This window comes from Corvus hawaiiensis, chromosome 23 (genome assembly GCF_020740725.1).
Source record: "Corvus hawaiiensis isolate bCorHaw1 chromosome 23, bCorHaw1.pri.cur, whole genome shotgun sequence".
NCBI classification, from domain to species: Eukaryota; Metazoa; Chordata; class Aves; order Passeriformes; family Corvidae; genus Corvus; species Corvus hawaiiensis.
Window position 1 is genome coordinate 6,005,354 of NC_063235.1, and position 17,599 is coordinate 6,022,952.

Genomic DNA, 17,599 nt, shown 5'->3' on the forward strand with positions numbered 1-17,599 from the left:
AAATGTTGACTGAGTAAACCTGAGAGTGCCTAGTTTCAATTTCTTGCATTAAAATTAAATAATTAATATTCCCATTTCATTAATCCAACTGAAAAATGAATAGATCTATTTCTGGGGACAGTTAGTTTGCAAGAAAAATCAGAAAAAACTAAAAGGGTCCTATTCACTTCAACCCCAGCCAAGGGAAATTTTTAGAAAATCTTTTATTTTATTAACACTGATTTGGTTTTCTTAACAGTCTTTGTAGTTTTATGTTAACTTTTTAAACTCCTTTTAAAACTTTTCATTTCTGGGAGGCAAACCCCGATCCCAGCTAGGAGGAAATGCACATGGGGACGGGGAGAACAGCATCCCAAATATTCTTTCCAGATAATTTTGAATTATATCGACTATTTCACAAACGCTCTCGCGGCAAATACACAATTTTTCCTTTTTTTTTTTTTTTCCCCCCCCATGAAAGATGTGAGGCGCTGAAGAACTCAAGAGGGGGTGAGGGTGGTTGTCTCCACCCTTGGTGAAAAGCATTTTTTGTGAGGCGAGGAGGGAGGGAAGCAGGAGAGCAGGGGCAGCCAAGGGCCATCAGAGGGTGTCAAAGAACTCCCTAATGATTTGGGGAGGAGAATCGTTTGGATGCAGCCCTAAATCACCAACGCGAGCTGTATGCAAATAAGGGACATTTGGGTGTTCCGAGTGACGATAAAGAATTTAACGAGGGGTTTTAATTGTCCTGCTGGAACAGGATGAGGGGTTTGGGCTCCCTCGTAGATGAAGTTCCTGACAAATCCTGCTGAGATGCGCGAGCAGCTCCTGGAAACGCTGCCACCAAATTTCCTTCTTTTCCTAAATTGTACCTTGCTGCCAGAGGGAAGATTCCTCCCTGGGCTTTAGGACAGGGCATTGGGATTTCCCGTTCATTTTGAAGCAGGAAGCGATGTCCCGGGGACCCCGAGGCTGCGGGGATTTGTACCTGGAGGTTGGGATTTGTGCTTGAAGAGAAGGTGCGGCTCCGACTCGATTCAACTGCCCTGGTTTGGTCCTCGGGAAAGCTGAGGACACGAACGATGATGCAAATGAAGTCAACCCAAATCCGGGCTGGCAGTGATCACATGCAAATTGTAGTCTCAATCTTAATTAATTCCTAGGCTTTGAACTCTTCCTTAAGTTGTTCTGGCACAGGTTCTTGAGTTTTTCCTCGGTAAAAAATATCCCTGGATATTTAAAGTTGGAAAGTGCACCATCACTGAGGGCTGTGATTCTTGAGGAGCATTTCTTTTACCTGGCATTACTGTTAATTAAACTATTATTATATAAGACACGATACCTTTATATATTATTACCGTTAATCACGTTTGATTACCAAACCCAAGGAGAAATGTACGTCAATTTTTGTATCAGCAAGAAAAATGGAATTTTTTTAGAGTAATTGGTAAATTCTTCTCTGAAGAGCAGACTCTCAGCCTTGCTCTGCAACACTCTTGCTGTGAGGAGCACCTCCTTCACCTCCTTCACCCAGCTGCCAAGCACATTCCCCCTGGATGAACTCTCCAAACAGCATCTCAACTTCAAGTGGGACTTTCTCAGCTGGAATCAAGGGCTCTAAAATTTAGAAACACGAACCAGAAAACCTCACTGAATGTCTGGGATTGTTTGGGACGCATTGTTGTGCACAACAGGGTGAAATCAGCCCCACGTATGAGAAAACCAAAGTTTGTTCCGTGGCTGTTCGTGGATCCACAGCACAGAGCAGTGAGCAGGAAGTGCTCTGAGGAAAGCACTCGTAGCATCTTTAAAAATTCTAATTAAGCTACTCTAGATATCACTGAACATTTTCCTCATATTTTTTAAATTCTATTGCCTGTTCCTGGCAGATGGAGAACCCTCGAGCTCCTGTTGACATCGACACAAACCCCCACTGACAGACGAGTGAAAGCACCACCCAGGCAGGTCAAACAGAACAAATACCTACAGGTAACACTTTTCCAAGGGAAGCTTTCAGCCGATGAAATAAATCGGGCATAAATGTGGAATAAAAATATGTAGAGCAACCTGGTCTAGTGGAAAGTGTCCCTGCCCATGGTCTTTAAGGACCTTTCCAACCCCAACCATCCTGGGATTCTGTGATTCCATGTTAAATAGAAAGAGGTGTGACTTAGCTGGCTTGACAGGCAGAAAGAAACTTTGAAGGCGTGAATTCAAGAGGTATTAAAACCTGATACTACAAATAGATGTTCTGGTTTATATTAAACTGATTGTTTAGTCGGCTGTCTTCTTTATTTCTCAGTGGTGAGAGCTACGAGAAGCTGGTGTGGATTTTCAGTTGTTTCATGTTCAAGAATGATTAATTTAGAGCAGAATCTTACAGAAGCAAAATGGCTTTCATGAAGATTTTAAGAGCATGGCCTGAGTTTGAAAGGAGAATCTACAAAACTAAGAAAGTTTATAAAAAAAGGGGAAATAAGCTGGAAAAAATATTGTTACATATATAAAACCCATATACATATATATACAAAATATGAATGGATAAAAATTGGAGATGAATAAATGTATATTAATTAGTGGGAGAATGCTTCTAATGATCAAAGGAAAGAGTCTTTGAATTGTTATCTTCTAGATAAAGAGTCTTTAGTCAATTTTGCTACACTGGGGAAAGAGAGATGAATTGTTTCAAGGTGGAAAGTCTGAAGTTAGGGAACGGAAGGCTAAAAATGCCACAAAAGACTCGGTTAAGGAAGAATGGTTTCCATGGGAAAATAAATATTTATGAAAAATAACTGGGGCGTCAAAATCACAGAAAAGACCCTGGTGGTAAGAAGAGGAAGGAGAAAGACACTCAACTTCGAGGGAGAGAAGGTGAGAGGTCCAGGTTTCGCTTTCAGACATGCTTTCTTCAGAAGATAACAGATACCAACAGAGAAAAGAAGATGTCACATCTCCTTTGGAGGATGCTGCGAGAGAAAGGAGAAGGATTTGGGTCATCGAGGCCCGCGCTATAGATAAAGGTGTGAAAAGGAGGCATCTAGGGCATCCCATCCCCTCCGGGGCAGCATGTGGGTGTGGGAAGCGGCGAGCGGCGGCGGCCGCGGGGCGCTCGGGCCGAGGCAGGCGCTGGGCTGCGGCTGCAATCGGTGCGTTGCCCCTTTAATTGTGTCCCCAGCCCTCGGGCGTCTCTGTCCAACGCCCACGTCAGCAAATACCTTTTGTTTCTCTCCCGTTCGGGCTCGCAGGGCTCGGGGCTGCGGGAGCAGCGGCGCGTCGCCTCCAGGCACGGCGAGCCCCGAGGCGGGGCCGGGGACCCCGCAGCCACCGCCCGCTCCCCCCGGCTCGGCGGCAGCCGCCCGCAGCACCCCGCCGGTGAGTGGCGGCTCCCGCACGCCGGTAGGCCGGGCAGGGCGCTGGGTTTGGGGCGGAAAGGGCCCCGCAGCCAGCCCGGTTGCGAGGGGCGGCGAGGAGGGCGCGGGGCTGCGTAGTGTCCGCGGGCGCCTCGGGCCGCCCGGTGCCGCCCGGTGCCGCCCGGAGCCGCTCGGTGCCGCCCGGTGCCGCCCGGTGCCGCCCGGAGCCGGGGCTGCCGCGTCCCCGGCGGGCGCCATTTGCAGCCCCGGGCGCGGACACAAAGGGGCTGCGCGGGGCGGGCGGCGGCGAGAGGGGGCTCCGGGCGGCGGGACGGGAGCGGCACCGGGCGCTGGGCACCGGGCGGGGACACGGGGGGCTGTGGCGGAGCGGCAAACGCGGCTCCGTTCCCGCAGGCGGCTGCGGGCGGCACGCCCGGCCCGGGGCGGTCCGTGCGGGCGGAGGGGAGCGCGCAGCCGGCCGGGGCTGGCGGGCGCTGCGGTCCCCGCGGCGGCAGCGGGGCCGGGAGGCTCCGGCGCCGTCGGGCGTCCCCGGCTGCCGGAGACCGGGCGGGCGGGTGAGTGACGGCGGCCGCGGCCAATGCCGGGGGGCCCGGGGCGCTGCCGCCGAGCCTCGCTCCCGGAGCTTTCGGCGGTGGCGGCGGCGGCGGGGCTGGAGCCCAGGCGGAGCGGGGCGAGGCGGAATCGCCGGTTCGGGGCACGGTCGCGGTCCAGCCGCAGCTGCTGTTGGCTCCTCGTCTTCCCGGAGCTGCCTGAAGGCTGCGCAGCTCCAGCGGGCGGCACGAGTCCAGCCCCGCATCCTGGGGATGGAGATGCTCCCGTCTCTGCCAAATAACACGGTCTTGGCTTTGTCATCGCTCTTGTCTTCTTGCAAAATGAATCTATGGTTGGGCATATCGTGGTTTAAATGTATTTATAGATATAAAGAAATGAGACTATTTGTAAAGGTAGCCGTAAAATTGGGTCTGACATCTTTGGCTGAGTTACGCAGCATTGAAGTCAAGAGTGTAATGATTTTCTTCATTTTTTTAGAGCGACGTTTCATTTCATCTTTTCTGGGATGGAGATTTCTTCTCACCAGTTTCACCTCTTGCAGCAACTAAATGAGCAGCGCAGGCAGGACTTGTTCTGTGACTGCAACATCCTGGTGGAGGGGAAGGTCTTCAAAGCCCATCGCAATGTGCTGTTTGCCAGCAGTGGCTACTTCAAAATGCTCCTTTCGCAGAGCTCGAAGGAAACGAGTCAGTCCACAACAGCCACATTCCAGGCCTTTTCTCCTGACACCTTCACAGTTATCCTAGATTTTGTGTATTCAGGCAAATTGTCCCTCACCGGTCAGAATGTGATCGAAGTCATGTCGGCCGCCAGCTATCTGCAGATGACCGATGTGATCAGCGTGTGTAAAACCTTCATAAAGTCCTCGCTGGACATCAGTGAGAAGGAGAAGGATCGCTACTTCAGCCTGTCAGACAAAGATGTGAGTTCCAACGGCGTGGACCGATCCTGTGTGTACAGTGGAGGGTGGAGGGCAGAGAGCAGCCCCCCACATTCCCACTCAAGCCCAGACCCTGGGACTTGTATGATGGGCGGGAATGCTTGGAGCAATTTCAACTATTACCCCACCTCTCAAAGAAATGCCCAGCAGCAGCTGTCCAAACACGAGCAGCGGCAGGATTCCATCAAGAAATCCCGGCACCTGGGGCTGCAGCAACCCTCTGACATCCCCCACTATAAATCAAGCAAGCTGGAGGACAGGGCTGCCGAGCCCGCGGGCCACGCCGCGCCGGCCGAGGAGCAAGTTCACATCGACACGGAGGTTGAAGCTCCTCACGTGGGCTATCAATTCGGCCAAGGGGCTGAGGTGATGCCCAGGGGCTTGGCTGTGTCACAGCAGGAGCACGAGTCACCCCGCTCCTCCAGTAAATCCAAGTCTTCTAAAGCTGAGGAGCAGTACGGGAGCATGCCTTCCATCCTGGGAGTCATGGGGAGCTGGGCTGAAGGTGAGTGGGGTTTGGTGCTGAAGGTACACAGACACCTGGTAGTGCTCTGTTCCAGCCCTGAGAAAATAGATCTTACTCAATAGTACAGCACTACTGCCAAAAAGACAGATGTATTGTCCAGAAATGTAGGTTTGGAAAGTTTAACTCGTTATTTTAAAATAATTTTAGGTGATTGAAGTACCTGGGGTATAAAGCTGGCCTTTCAAAATGAATTTAAGTGGGGAGATTTTTAAGCTCGTTTTCACAGAATGGTTATGGTTGGAAAGGACCTTAAAGCCCAACTTGTTCCATTCCCTGCCATGGGCAGGGACACTTTTCACTATCCCAGGTTGCTCCAAGCCCTGTTCCAGCTGGCTTTGCCTGGTCTGTGTTAACACAGCCAATGGTCCACTCCTCCTTTGTTGCACTCCTGTGCAATCCTTGTGCTTGAAACCACCTCTGAATACTGTTTCTAATAAAACTCATGTGCTATTCTTCACATGAAACACCTTTTCCTAGAGCATGACTTTGATTTTTTTTTTTTTTTTAAATACCATTATCTTCTGATGAAATATAGATGACCTGGCCAGGATGAGGTTCAAGTGCCCGTTCTGCAGCCACGTGGTGAAGAGAAAAGCCGACCTCAAGCGTCACCTTCGCTGTCACACGGGAGAGCGGCCGTACCCCTGCGAGGCGTGTGGGAAGAGATTCAGCAGGCTGGATCACCTCAGCAGCCATTTTCGAACTGTGAGTATTTTTAGCACCTGCATGATTTATTTAATGTGTAAATCTGGCTAATTAAACACAGTGTGAGTGTATCTGGTTGATCTAATGACTCCTGTAAAGAAGAGGGAATAGAAAATTAATTTGGTTTGGTTGCAGTCAAATTGAGGGGTAATTTGCAGGAAAGGGGAGGAATTTGTTGGGTAATTGATGGCTTGCAGAGGTTCTGCTCTCTGCAGCCTGTGAGAGCTCCTGTGGCCAATTACCGTGCCTGGGCTGGCACGGTTCCCTGTTTGATGTCTCTCAAATCGAGTTAACGCTACGATTTGACGCTGCTCCAACCCTACTTTTTGTCATCTCCAAAACCCCCCCCTTTTGGTGGATGCTTTATCAAATCCATCCATTCCCATTTTCCCAGATCCACCAGGCGTGCAAGCCCATCTGCAGGAAGTGCAAGCGCCACGTGACCGAGCTGACGGGACAAGTGGTCCAGGAGGGGACCCGTCGCTACAGACTCTGCAACGAGTGCCTGGCAGAGGCTGGCATAGACAGCATCCGCATTGACTTGGAGGCTGAGGCACCTCTGGAATTCCCACAGGATGGGGATAAGGATTCCAGGTGGCACTACGGGGAAGACAACAGGTCTGACGTGGAGATCGTGGAGGATGGCTCGACCGACTTGGTCATCCAGCAAGTGGATGACAGCGAGGATGAAGCAGAGGAGAAGGAAGTGAAACCAAATATTAGGTAGTTGGAAGATGAGGAGTGGGAATTCCGTGGAAGAGGGAGAATGCACTGTGACCATGTGCCCTCTGCCAGCTGTTGGTGATCCTACAGAGACATGTGGTTGAACAGGTCCAGACTTGCATGTATTTATGGACACGTCATTGAGGCCATTCTGGTTTGTTATCAGAACCCCCAGAAGTTGTTTTGGTAAAAAGAATCCGTCATGAAATAATGGATAAACAAGGAAACTGCAGTATTACATGGATAATTTTTCCAGCAGGCAACGGGGCACGTCTCAAAGCCCTCTTGCAAGGGAGTGAGGTCTAAATACTTAAGACAAAGTCACAGATTACTGTAAATTGCCCATTTTTTACACCTGCAGAGAGGTGGGGTTTATATCATTGGGCAACAAACAAAGTATAGAGACCCCAGACACCCTCTCTTGAGTGTTCAGAAGTGAAGAGAATCTTCCATGAAATGTCATGAATTCTTCATGTTAAGATAAGGAAAAAGGCAGCTAATTAAGGAAGAGCATTCAAAATGTTTTGGCACTTTTGTCTGGAAAAGGACTTTTGTAAAATTTATTAGGATAAGGTGAATCTTTAGTAGATCATTCGTTCCAGACCTATTTCTTTAAAAGAAAATAAGCACATGAATGCTTAACGTATCAGAGACAAACTGATTAAAAATTTGGATCATTAATTGATGCCAGTAGATGTTTTAGTCTCAAAATTGGGATCTCAGACTGGGCTGTTTTAATAAGCACTATTAAAATACTCCCTTTTTTTTTTTGGAAACCTCTCAAAAGTGCCCAGACATGGTGGGATTGTTGGGGTGCAGGGCAAGGAGTTGGACTTGGATGATCCTTGTGGGTCCCTTCCAGCTCAGGATATTGAATTCTGTGAACCTTTTCCAGTCTGTACCATATGCCAGCGAGATCGAGATGTACTGGAAGTTCTAGACACCAGATTTGTGTCATTTCATCTACAATTAGGCTTACAGAGATGAGTAATGATGAAGAAATTTGACTTCTCTAACAAAAGAAGCTACTTGGTTTTGTTGCTTAGTGAGTTTCTCTTACCCAGCACTGTCAACAGGAGAGGAGCAGAAGATGCTCCCGGGGTGCTGCTGCTGCTCTGTGTTCCTTGGACAGACCTGAGTGTTAATTCCAATTCTTCATCTTGGGATCATAGAACTCAATGGCTGTAGACTTAGAAAAATTACCTATATTTTTTTCATTTTTACAGCTTTGTAAGCATGTTTGGCTGAACCCCGGGGTTTCTTACACAACAATCCCATATATATATATCTCTCTATATATATATACTATTTAATCTTTCCCAGGGACAGCTAAAAAGTCTCTATTTTATTTTTAGTTGTGTAAAAACTGTATAACCTTCTTGTATCACCATGACCAGAGAGTGCAACATTTTCATTCCAGGCTGCAGGTCACCAGCCCAAGGTCTCTTAAATGACAACTTGAGAACTTCATGTTAAATTCAGTGTAAGCATTAAGCACCCTCCCCTCCGTGGGAAGCATCCCAAGGACACGAGAAATGGTATTTTATTGTTCCTACAAAAATTATCATTCATTGGCTTAGACTTGGGGAGGGGGTGACTTAAAAATCTTTGTGATGACCCACATGAAAACACCTTAAACAAGACTTACACTTGCCTCGATTTTATGGGACCCTTGGTCAGCAGCCCACAAAACGGACTTGGTGTGAAAACAGACATTTAATTTCTTGGAGCTTTTAAACTCCTAAAATGCCTGTTATTAAATGGCAAAGAAATATTCCTGAGCAACCTGGACTAAATCAAATGCACAGAACAAGAAATATTGAAAAGAATATGGAGAAACTTTGCTCAAATTTCGCAGCTGTTTCCCTTTCCCTTTCCATTAAACAGTTGGACAACAAATTCCAGGCATCAGTGCCTGGGATACAAAGTGGCTGGAATTGGTCTCTGTGTGTTTGGGGATGGATGAAGGGGAGGGGAAAATGAAGTGTTCTCTCCAGGCCTGAAATCTTAACTGCCAGCTGCAAAGGTCAGCCTATTAAGTGTTTCTTAATAGTGGGGGTGTTTTTAGAAGCAAAAGGATTTTTGGATCAATACTCAATTTAATTAGATACCATAAATCTAAGGATTCTGAGGACCACATGCTTCAGAACAAGATCTGAAGTGGCTCTAAATGGGCAAATGGAACAATCTATCCATAGGAAGACTTTTAGTTTTTAAACACAGGCAGATTAATCGTTGATTTGCCGGGCAAATAAGGGCTTTTTTTCTGGATTTCTATGTTGTTATTCTCAGTAGCATAACTAGATATCTGTAGTCATTTTTAAAGTATCTTATTAAGCTTGGAGGTTTAGCTCAAGACTGCGATTCCCACAGGTCAGTTATGTTTTCTGTTCTTTCAAAGTTACCGTGTTTACATTTGTTGCCTTAATTTTGGTTGTTGTTTCCTTATTTTTGTATTGCAAGACAAGATCAATGTTAAGTGCCTTCTGTTTTTCACATCCTTCATTTTACAGTCCCATGTTTCCCTTGGGTTTTTTTTCTCTAAATGAAAATATTTGGGGTTTTTTTGTCTCCTTCCATTGTCTCTGATTGTCTTCTTCATATTTCTGTGAGGATCATGTGCCACTCATCAGCACAAGTAACATTTCCTTTCCTTTCAAGGAGGAAAGTAAAGGCCACATAGGGATGTTCCCACTGAATTTATTTATTTCCTTGTATTTCTTTCATCTTCATGTCTCTTAGGGACAAGGTTTAGTGCTGGACTTGATCTTAAAGGTCTTTTCCAAGAACTCTGTGATTATTTTTCTTGGCTCGTGTTTACTTTGTGTTCACAAAGCCACAGTCAAGAGTGAAGACAAAGTTCATCATCCTCTGATTAATGTCTCACCTCTTAACGATCCTTATTTTCTGACAATATCTTCCCATCCTTTAAAGGCTGAAATACTGAATTCAAAAATTCCCTTTCCCCCTTTTCAGGTGTTTCTTACAGAATTCTCTCTACCACATAAACCTATGACTTGTGTGATGCTTGATTAGTTCTTTCACATCATTTCCCTTTTTTTTTTTTTTTTTTCCCCATTAAATTACCTAAACATTTGTATTTACAGTCCAAAAAAATGTCACTTGTCCTTATCTTAAAGGTTAAACTGTTAGGAACCCCTCCTTAAATTGAAAAGAAAAAGACAGACCTCAAAAACCTGACTTCAGAAGGAATCTCCCTTTCCAACCTTTTGTAATTTGGATTCTATTCCAGTTCTAAAGAATTGACATAAGGAAAAAAAGCAAAAATATTGATTTAGGGTGGCTTTGAAAATACCTGAAAGCCCACAGATCTCTCACAGAGGGCTGACACTGACTGCTGCAGGTATCCTTCCTTTACTCTTGGCTCTGCAGAATGTTCCATCCTCCAGGATTTTGGGATCCATCTCAAGTTTTCAATGATAACTTAGGGGAAAAAAAAAAACCCACAAAACACTCTGTTGGGTATAAAATGATGGAATATACATTTCTTCCTTGCAGCATCTGGTCACTGTCAGAGTTATCCCATTACAGAGCCGTGCCTATGTCTACCTTATATTTTAATTACTGTTGGTTGGAGGCAACATGTACAGAAATGAAATAGAAGAAAAATTCTCCAATTCTGCCCAAAAGATTGAGTTTTAAAGAAAAGGATGTTATAATCCTCCAGTCCTTGCCTGCGGAATTTTTCCATTCGGTACAAATCTGTACCAACACTGTCTGTTGAGTGATGCGTATAAGTTGATAAGCTACTAAGAAAAGCTTATAATAGCATTTAGTTAAATATTTTCTATACTGTTTAACTTAAAACCCTTCTACATTGGAGGCATAACCTTTCATCCTATTTAACTCATGAAATGCAAAGAGGAGGCTTATTCAGTGCATCAAGATTTTAAACAGAGCAAGAACACAGAACAAGAGATTTTGTAAGGAAAATTGGGAGGAGTGGCTGGAAAGAGCCTTCCCTATCTTGGCTTAGCTGCTGGACTAAATTAAACACTGTTGAAGATCTCACCCGACGCTTGACTGTGGAAATGGGAACTGTTCTTTACCAGGTTCATGCAGCCTGCTCTGAGGAGGGGAATGTACCGATGACTGCAGAGCTTCCTTCTCAAAATTATTCCATGATCTGGCGGAATAAGACTGAAAGAATCTCATCTAACAAGCACGAATTTGAAAGTGTCTTGTCTTCTAACAGGCATCCTGATTCCATTTTCCACCCAGAAGGGAAAACAGGACAATCTGTGTCTTGCACTCCTACGTGCAGCGCTTTGCTTTGGGATTATCCTCACTGTCTGAATACAAAAATCCCGTTATAAAAAAGCTGCGATATCGACTTAATGTCATTAATCCTACACCGCGGAGCTCCGGATCTCTCCCGTTCAGGTGGCTCCTTCCCTCTACACACAAAGGTAGCAACAACAAAGCTTTGTGTGAGCAGGGCAGCGGCCTCCGGGGCAGCATGTGGGTGTGGGAAGCGGCGAGCGGCGGCGGCCGCGGGGCGCTCGGGCCGAGGCAGGCGCTGGGCTGCGGCTGCAATCGGTGCGTTGCCCCTTTAATTGTGTCCCCAGCCCTCGGGCGTCTCTGTCCAACGCCCACGTCAGCAAATACCTTTTGTTTCTCTCCCGTTCGGGCTCGCAGGGCTCGGGGCTGCGGGAGCAGCGGCGCGTCGCCTCCAGGCACGGCGAGCCCCGAGGCGGGGCCGGGGACCCCGCAGCCACCGCCCGCTCCCCCCGGCTCGGCGGCAGCCGCCCGCAGCACCCCGCCGGTGAGTGGCGGCTCCCGTACTGCTCTGCACCGATGGGAAGGACCGGGCGGGCGACGGGGCTGACGGCGGCTGCGAGCGGGCGGCGGCGAGGAGGGCGCGGGGCTGCGCAGTGTCCGCGGGCGCCTCGGGCAGCCCGGTGCCGCTCGGTGCCGCCCGGTGCCGGGGCTGCCGCGTCCCCGGCGGGCGCCATTTGCAGCCCCGGGCGCGGACACAAAGGGGCTGCGCGGGGCGGGCGGCGGGGGCGCGGCGGGAGCGGAGCGGGGGCGGCGGAGCGCTGCCCGCGGAGGGGGCGCGGGCGGCGGGACGGGAGCGGCACCGGCCCGGGTAAGCACGGGCGGCCGGCACCGGGCGGGGACACGGGGGGCTGTGGCGGAGCGGCAAACGCGGCTCCGTTCCCGCAGGCGGCTGCGGGCGGCACGCCCGGCCCGGGGCGGTCCGTGCGGGCGGAGGGGAGCGCGCAGCCGGCCGGGGCTGGCGGGCGCTGCGGTCCCCGCGGCGGCAGCGGGGCCGGGAGGCGACTCCGCGCCGGCGGAGCTGCTCCGGCGCCGGCGGAGCTGCTCCGGCACCGTCGGGCGTCCCGGGCTGCCGCGGAGCGAGCGGCCAATTCCGCCGGGCGGGCGGGTGAGTGACGGCGGCCGCGGCCAATGCCGGGGGGTCCGCGCCGGGCGGGCGGCGGCCCCGGGGCGCTGCCGCCGCATTCGAGCGGCCCCGAGGCGCCGGGGCAGAGGCTGCGCCCACCGCCGACCCGCGTCAGCCGCGACTCTGCCCACGGCGGGAGGGCCAAGTTCTCTTGCCCAGTCTGAGAACCATCATGGCTTGGTCGGCATAATTTTCGTTCTTTTGGGATACGGAGTAATCCCGCTGGGATATCTTTTCACCTCTTTTGGAGTTCTTAAGTTTCTTCTCTCTTGTTCTGCAGAGTAGCAGCCGCAGGGAGTTTGGAGATATATTGGGAATGTGATGGAGTTGTTTTAAATTTAAGAGAGTCATCTCTTTAAATTAGGATTCAGCATCATTGATTTAGATTGGCATGATGATGTTTTTTCCTTTACAGCAAACCTTCCCCTTACTTCCAGCCTGGAATGGAGATTTCTTCCCACCAGTCTCACCTCCTGGAGCAGCTGAACGAACAGCGGAAGCAGGACTTGTTCTGTGACTGCAACATCCTGGTGGAGGGAAAGGTCTTCAAAGCCCATCGCAATGTGCTGTTTGCCAGCAGTGGCTACTTCAAAATGCTCCTTTCGCAGAGCTCGAAGGAGACGAGTCAGCCAACAATAGCCACATTTGAGGTCTTCTCTCCAGAGACGTTCATGGTTATCCTGGACTTTGTGTATTCAGGGATATTGTCTTTAACGGGTCAGAATGTGATCGAAGTCATGTCAGCTGCCAGCTATCTGCAGATGACAGATATCCTCAATGTCTGTAAGACCTTCATTAAGTCCTCACTGGATATTAATGAAAAGGAAAAGGATCATTACCTCAGCCTCTCGGCCAAAAGTGCGAGCACTGAACCCGCCCGCCCGACTCTTTATCGCTCCCGAAGGAAAGCAAAGAGCAACCCCCGGCGTTCCTACTCGATCCCGGATGAAAAGCCTAACGGGAATGAAAACTCCTGGAGCAGTTACAGCAGCTACCTGTCCTCACAGGTGATCCTGCAGCGGGCAGAAACCCAGCTGTCCAAAAGAGGCAGGAAACAGGGCTCCACGAGGAAGCGCCGCAAGCACCTGGGGCTGTCGCAGAGCCGGGAGCTGGGAGGGTGCAAATCGGACAGAGCGGAGCGAGCCGGAGCCTCGGATTCCGGTCACATCTCCCGGGGGGAAGAGGAGGCCGAGTTTGATGCCGAGAACGCCGTGGATCGGGATGATTATGGATATCATCACGGAGCAGAGGCGGTACCCAAGAGGTGGTCAGTTACTCAGCTAGAACAAGAACTTTCCAGAACTCCCGAGTTCATGGAGTTAAAGGCAGAAGAACTGTACACCTCAATGCCCACAATTTTAGGGGTGATGAGTAGCTGGAATGAAGGTAAACAATGGAAAAGTTTGGTTTTATTTAGGAGAATTCAGGTGATGATTTGGAGCGAATTTGTATGGCTGCATAGAAACCAAAATGATGCCTAGAATTAGAGGTGATTTTGTCTACTCAATTTTAGTGCTAACATTAAGATTTTGCAGCCAGAACAGGGCATGGGAATTGGAATGGGAGAGACAGGCTGATCCAGGTATTCTGTAAAGTTCAACCAAAACATGCCTGATTATTTGGGCCCAAGTAGAGTTTAATGAAGCCTCAAGGGCTGTAACTGACTTGGGGACCTGAAGGACTAAATTTCTCCACTATTTGGCAGTAACAGAAGTGTTCAACCTCAGTCCAACCTGAGTCCTTCACATGAGAGGTCCTGGCATTGCTGGGATATTGCATTTTGGGGTCCAACCAGCCCAAGCTTCGTGGCTGTTTGGCCACACTGCTGATATCACCTACCTGGAGAGGGTGGAACAAAGCTGACAGGTTCATTCCCACGTGCATTCTGTTGGAGATGAACACATCTGTAGATCATAATTGCATATGCTAAAGGCATCTTTATATATCACACAGAGATTATAAATGTCAAAGCTATGAACCATTAGCTGGTGGAAGAGTCAGATATGACAGCTATATATAAATAGGTGCGTATTTATGATCACCTGTATATCTAAAAAATATTGTCAGTAAGAAAACACCATCAAGTGGCCAATTAACACAATAAAAATGGAAGTTGTGGGAAATATATGTATATATAAATCTAACAAATCTATATCCCCCAAAGCCTGTATTTTATGTATCATTATATACTTACATATAATATATACTTACAGAAGCATCCAAATATCCCAAATATTTGGAGATTTCTCCTATTTAAAGGAAATTAGAGCTATCACGTATTTGAAGCTGAACACTGATGAAAGTGCAGCAATCCAGGCTCTGCTGTGTGCCCTGTCCCTGCCAGGTGACCTGCCCCGGATGCGCTTCAAGTGCCCGTTCTGCACCCACACCGTGAAGCGCCGCGCGGACCTGAAGCGTCACCTGCGGTGTCACACCGGGGAGCGGCCCTACCCCTGCGAGGCCTGCGGGAAGAGGTTCACCCGCCTGGAGCACCTCCGGAACCACTTCCAAACGGTAGGAAAACCCACCAGGGTTCACTGGTGGTGATGCCTTTCCCTGGTCTTAAAATCAAGAGTCATACACGGTTAGAAGGGGAAAAGGGATTTTAATTTGGTATTTATTTTAAGGATCCTTAGGTGCACACGTCCAGGTCATATGCACTGAGATGCACCCACCGAGTGTCTCTCCCCCCCAACATTGGGTATAACATTCTAGGTTTTTCTAATTAGCAGATCTATCAAAGATTCCCCAAGGAGAGGCTCGAGTGAGCCCCCCTCCCCAAGGAGCCTTCCCCTGGATGGTTCTATCTGAGTTTACAGAATGTGTTCTGGAGAGCACCTTGGGCTCTGGGGCACACTGATCCCTGGCTACGAAGCTTCTAAAATGTTGAGTCTCTCAGCTTGACAAACAAGTCCAAGAATGGAGGCAAAAAGCACTGAGAATACAGGAGTTGTAAAAAGGTACAACAGGGGTATAAAAGAAAAGGCAAAAAATCTTCACGGCATCAGTGGCAGCTGTGTAGGCATTTCACACCCAACGCCAGAAAAGCAGCACGTCAGCTGGAATTGTTCATTATTTAACGTGGCAAATTGTATTTAAAATGTCATTCTTTTAGCACGATTCAGCACGTTTTCACTGTCTAAAAAAAGGATGAAGGCTTGACACTTTACCATGCCATAAATCTAGTCCCTCCTGATGGGAGAGAATTTTCTGAAAGTCCTTGCAAGGAGTTTCAAAGATAAACTGAGACTTTTCCTGGAGTTTCAGTGCTTCCAGATAGTTGTTTATGAAGTCTTATCAGAGGAACAGAGCCACCAGCGTGACCCAGGTACAGCACAGAGCACAGAAAGCAGGAGTGAGGCCTCTCTATCAAGATTTACACCGCCTTTTAAAGATATTTTAACCAATAGTTACTAAAAATGTCCATTATTTTCACTTTCCTACCAATTATTCAGTAACACGGGCAGGAACTGCGGAATTTTCTATCCAATCATCCCAAACCACTTTTACTGCAGAACATGGAGTAGTAGAAGAAGGAGAAGAAGGTTTAGAGAACAACAACAATCCTCCATTTTGATATTTCTTACTCTCATCTATTTACTACAAAGAGAAGCCCAAAACCTCTAAATTTTTCACCCTGTGACAATCTTACATCATAGTCTATCACCTAATTCCCACCACTGTATTTCCAGTCTATCACCTAATTCCCACCACTGCATTTCCCAGTCTATCACCTAATTCCCACCACTGTATTTTCTAGTCTATCACCTAATTCCCACCACTGCATTTCCCAGTCTATCACCTAATTCCCACCACTGTATTTCCAGTCTATCACCTAATTCCCACCACTGTATTTTCTAGTTGTTGTCTGACTGTTGGTAATGTTTTCCAAGGTTTGAAGCTAAACCAGCGTTGTTCAGGGGGGTAAGAACCCTTAAAAACAGGCAGAGAAATATTCTCGGCACTCTGGGTTCCCACAAAGGCTGACTTCCCAAATTTGAAATGCTTTCAGATCCACCAAGCTGGCAAACTGATCTGCAGGAAGTGCAAGCGCCACGTCACGGAGCTCACGGGCTGCGTGGTCCAGCAAGGGACTCGACGCTACAGACTGTGCCACAAGTGCTTGGCAGAAGCCAATTTTGATAGCATCCCCGAGGATTTCGATGCATCTGAACATTCTCCTGTGTCCTCCACGGGCAACAAACGGCCCAAATGGGCTTTGGAAGAGGAGCAGAAATCAGATGAAGAGACAATGGAGGAGGAGCCCTATAATTTGGTTGTCCGACACAATAACGATGATATTCCAGATGAGGCAGAGGAAAAGGTGAAGCCAAATCTTAGGTAGATCTTTGTGTATTTGTTATTGGTGGGTTCAAGATTAAATGACTCGTGTCCTACCAACTAATGCTGGTTTACTACTTTTAATAAAATGAAGTATTGCTAAAATTCTATTCTGAGAAGCAAAATTTGGACTGAAACAAGTTGTTTTGCCCACATGGAACAGTGTAATTGCTTGTAAATGTCATGCAGAAAGTACTGAGAATCATAAAATAGCCTGAATTGGAAGGGACCCACAAGGAACATCGAAGTCCAGCTGCTCATTTATTATCTGGAAACTATTTAGGAGAATTGTTTTATATTTCATCGAAGACTTGCTCAGAGCTCCCACTCATTGTGAAAGTGTGAATCAATTTACAGTTCTACAAAGGTTCTGTACGATGCAGATTTTTAAAAAACAAATATTGCTGATTTGCTTTGGAAAAACTCGTACTGAGGTGAGCAGCTGAGAAATGTTAAACCACTTTTTTTTGCTGATACTGTAATTAATTTGTACATAAGGCATCAGAAACTTCCTAAGAAAGGAGTGAAGGAAACAAGTGGAATTCTTCCTGCTGAAGAACCTATTTACCAGAGATTTGTTTTCTCAGTGAACTTACTGCTTCTTATAGTTGAGAAAAGCATGATTTAGGAACTCCCACAGCCAGAGTAGAGTAGGTGACCAGAGCATCTGTAGTGCACTTGGGTAGTATGAACTTGCCTTTTTTTTTGTACTGTGAATTTTATAGAAAGATACACCAACGTGGTTCCAAGGAAAATAAAAGTGCAATCACTGGAAGTACAGTTGTCAGGTTTTTTCCATTTTTTTTTTTTCCAGGATTGATGCAAGATTTGCTTAAACCCATCTATCTTACTCTAGGAATAAAGAGGCCAAGTCCCTCGAATTTCAATGGGACATTTATGCCTTAAGATCATGGAGCTACTTTAGAAAGGCTCTCCTGCTTGTATAACTTTAGGGTGCTTGACAGCATGAAAACATTTTTTATAAGCACAGTTTCCCTCAGAGGTTAAGCAACCTTTGTAATTCTGGAGTCTCTTTA

General features: G+C 47.7%; 2 protein-coding genes and 1 long non-coding RNA gene across 9 annotated transcripts; 2 read left to right on the plus strand and 1 right to left on the minus strand.

Annotated features, from left to right (window-relative positions):
• Nucleotides 1–397: 397 nt before the first annotated feature.
• On the minus strand, nucleotides 398–3,299 carry LOC125337311. Its single transcript, XR_007208010.1, has 2 exons — nucleotides 3,195–3,299; nucleotides 398–2,945 (listed from the first exon to the last, which is right to left on the minus strand). It is a non-coding gene; the product is annotated as an uncharacterized LOC125337311 (long non-coding RNA).
• ZBTB8A (zinc finger and BTB domain containing 8A) lies at nucleotides 2,854–8,726 on the plus strand. 4 transcript variants are annotated; one of them, XM_048326869.1, is made up of 4 exons: nucleotides 2,854–2,999; nucleotides 4,380–5,347; nucleotides 5,904–6,073; nucleotides 6,468–8,726. In XM_048326869.1, exons 2-4 carry the CDS (start codon nucleotides 4,408–4,410, stop codon nucleotides 6,798–6,800), a joined length of 1,443 nt encoding a protein of 480 aa, XP_048182826.1. In that variant the 5' UTR covers nucleotides 2,854–2,999; nucleotides 4,380–4,407; the 3' UTR covers nucleotides 6,801–8,726. The 4 variants fall into 4 exon arrangements, with proteins under 4 accessions (XP_048182826.1, XP_048182823.1, XP_048182824.1 ...); XM_048326866.1 differs by lacking the exon at nucleotides 2,854–2,999 and adding an exon at nucleotides 3,265–3,351; XM_048326867.1 differs by lacking the exon at nucleotides 2,854–2,999 and adding an exon at nucleotides 3,302–3,375.
• A 98-nt stretch (nucleotides 8,727–8,824) lies between these two features.
• Nucleotides 8,825–17,337, plus strand: LOC125337306 (zinc finger and BTB domain-containing protein 8A-like). 4 transcript variants are annotated; one of them, XM_048326863.1, is made up of 4 exons: nucleotides 8,825–11,226; nucleotides 12,637–13,607; nucleotides 14,566–14,735; nucleotides 16,234–17,337. In XM_048326863.1, the coding sequence occupies exons 2-4, from the start codon at nucleotides 12,665–12,667 to the stop codon at nucleotides 16,564–16,566; spliced, it is 1,446 nt and encodes a 481-aa protein (XP_048182820.1). In that variant the 5' UTR covers nucleotides 8,825–11,226; nucleotides 12,637–12,664; the 3' UTR covers nucleotides 16,567–17,337. The 4 variants fall into 4 exon arrangements, with proteins under 4 accessions (XP_048182820.1, XP_048182819.1, XP_048182822.1 ...); XM_048326862.1 differs by lacking the exon at nucleotides 8,825–11,226 and adding an exon at nucleotides 11,285–11,582; XM_048326865.1 differs by lacking the exon at nucleotides 8,825–11,226 and adding an exon at nucleotides 11,857–11,906.
• Nucleotides 17,338–17,599: the final 262 nt, after the last annotated feature.

What these genes read in the sequence shown, in the direction of transcription:
- ZBTB8A (XM_048326869.1), top strand. Translation starts at nt 4,408, where the DNA reads ATGGAGATTTCTTCTCACCAGTTTCACCTCTTGCAGCAACTAAATGAG. An exon ending in CATGGGGAGCTGGGCTGAAG is followed by an intron (nt 5,348 to 5,903) that starts GTGAGTGGGGTT and finishes GATGAAATATAG; the next exon opens with ATGACCTGGCCAGGATGAGG. An exon ending in TCAGCAGCCATTTTCGAACT is followed by an intron (nt 6,074 to 6,467) that starts GTGAGTATTTTT and finishes CCATTTTCCCAG; the next exon opens with ATCCACCAGGCGTGCAAGCC.
- LOC125337306 (XM_048326863.1), top strand. Translation starts at nt 12,665, where the DNA reads ATGGAGATTTCTTCCCACCAGTCTCACCTCCTGGAGCAGCTGAACGAA. An exon ending in GATGAGTAGCTGGAATGAAG is followed by an intron (nt 13,608 to 14,565) that starts GTAAACAATGGA and finishes TGTCCCTGCCAG; the next exon opens with GTGACCTGCCCCGGATGCGC. An exon ending in TCCGGAACCACTTCCAAACG is followed by an intron (nt 14,736 to 16,233) that starts GTAGGAAAACCC and finishes AAATGCTTTCAG; the next exon opens with ATCCACCAAGCTGGCAAACT.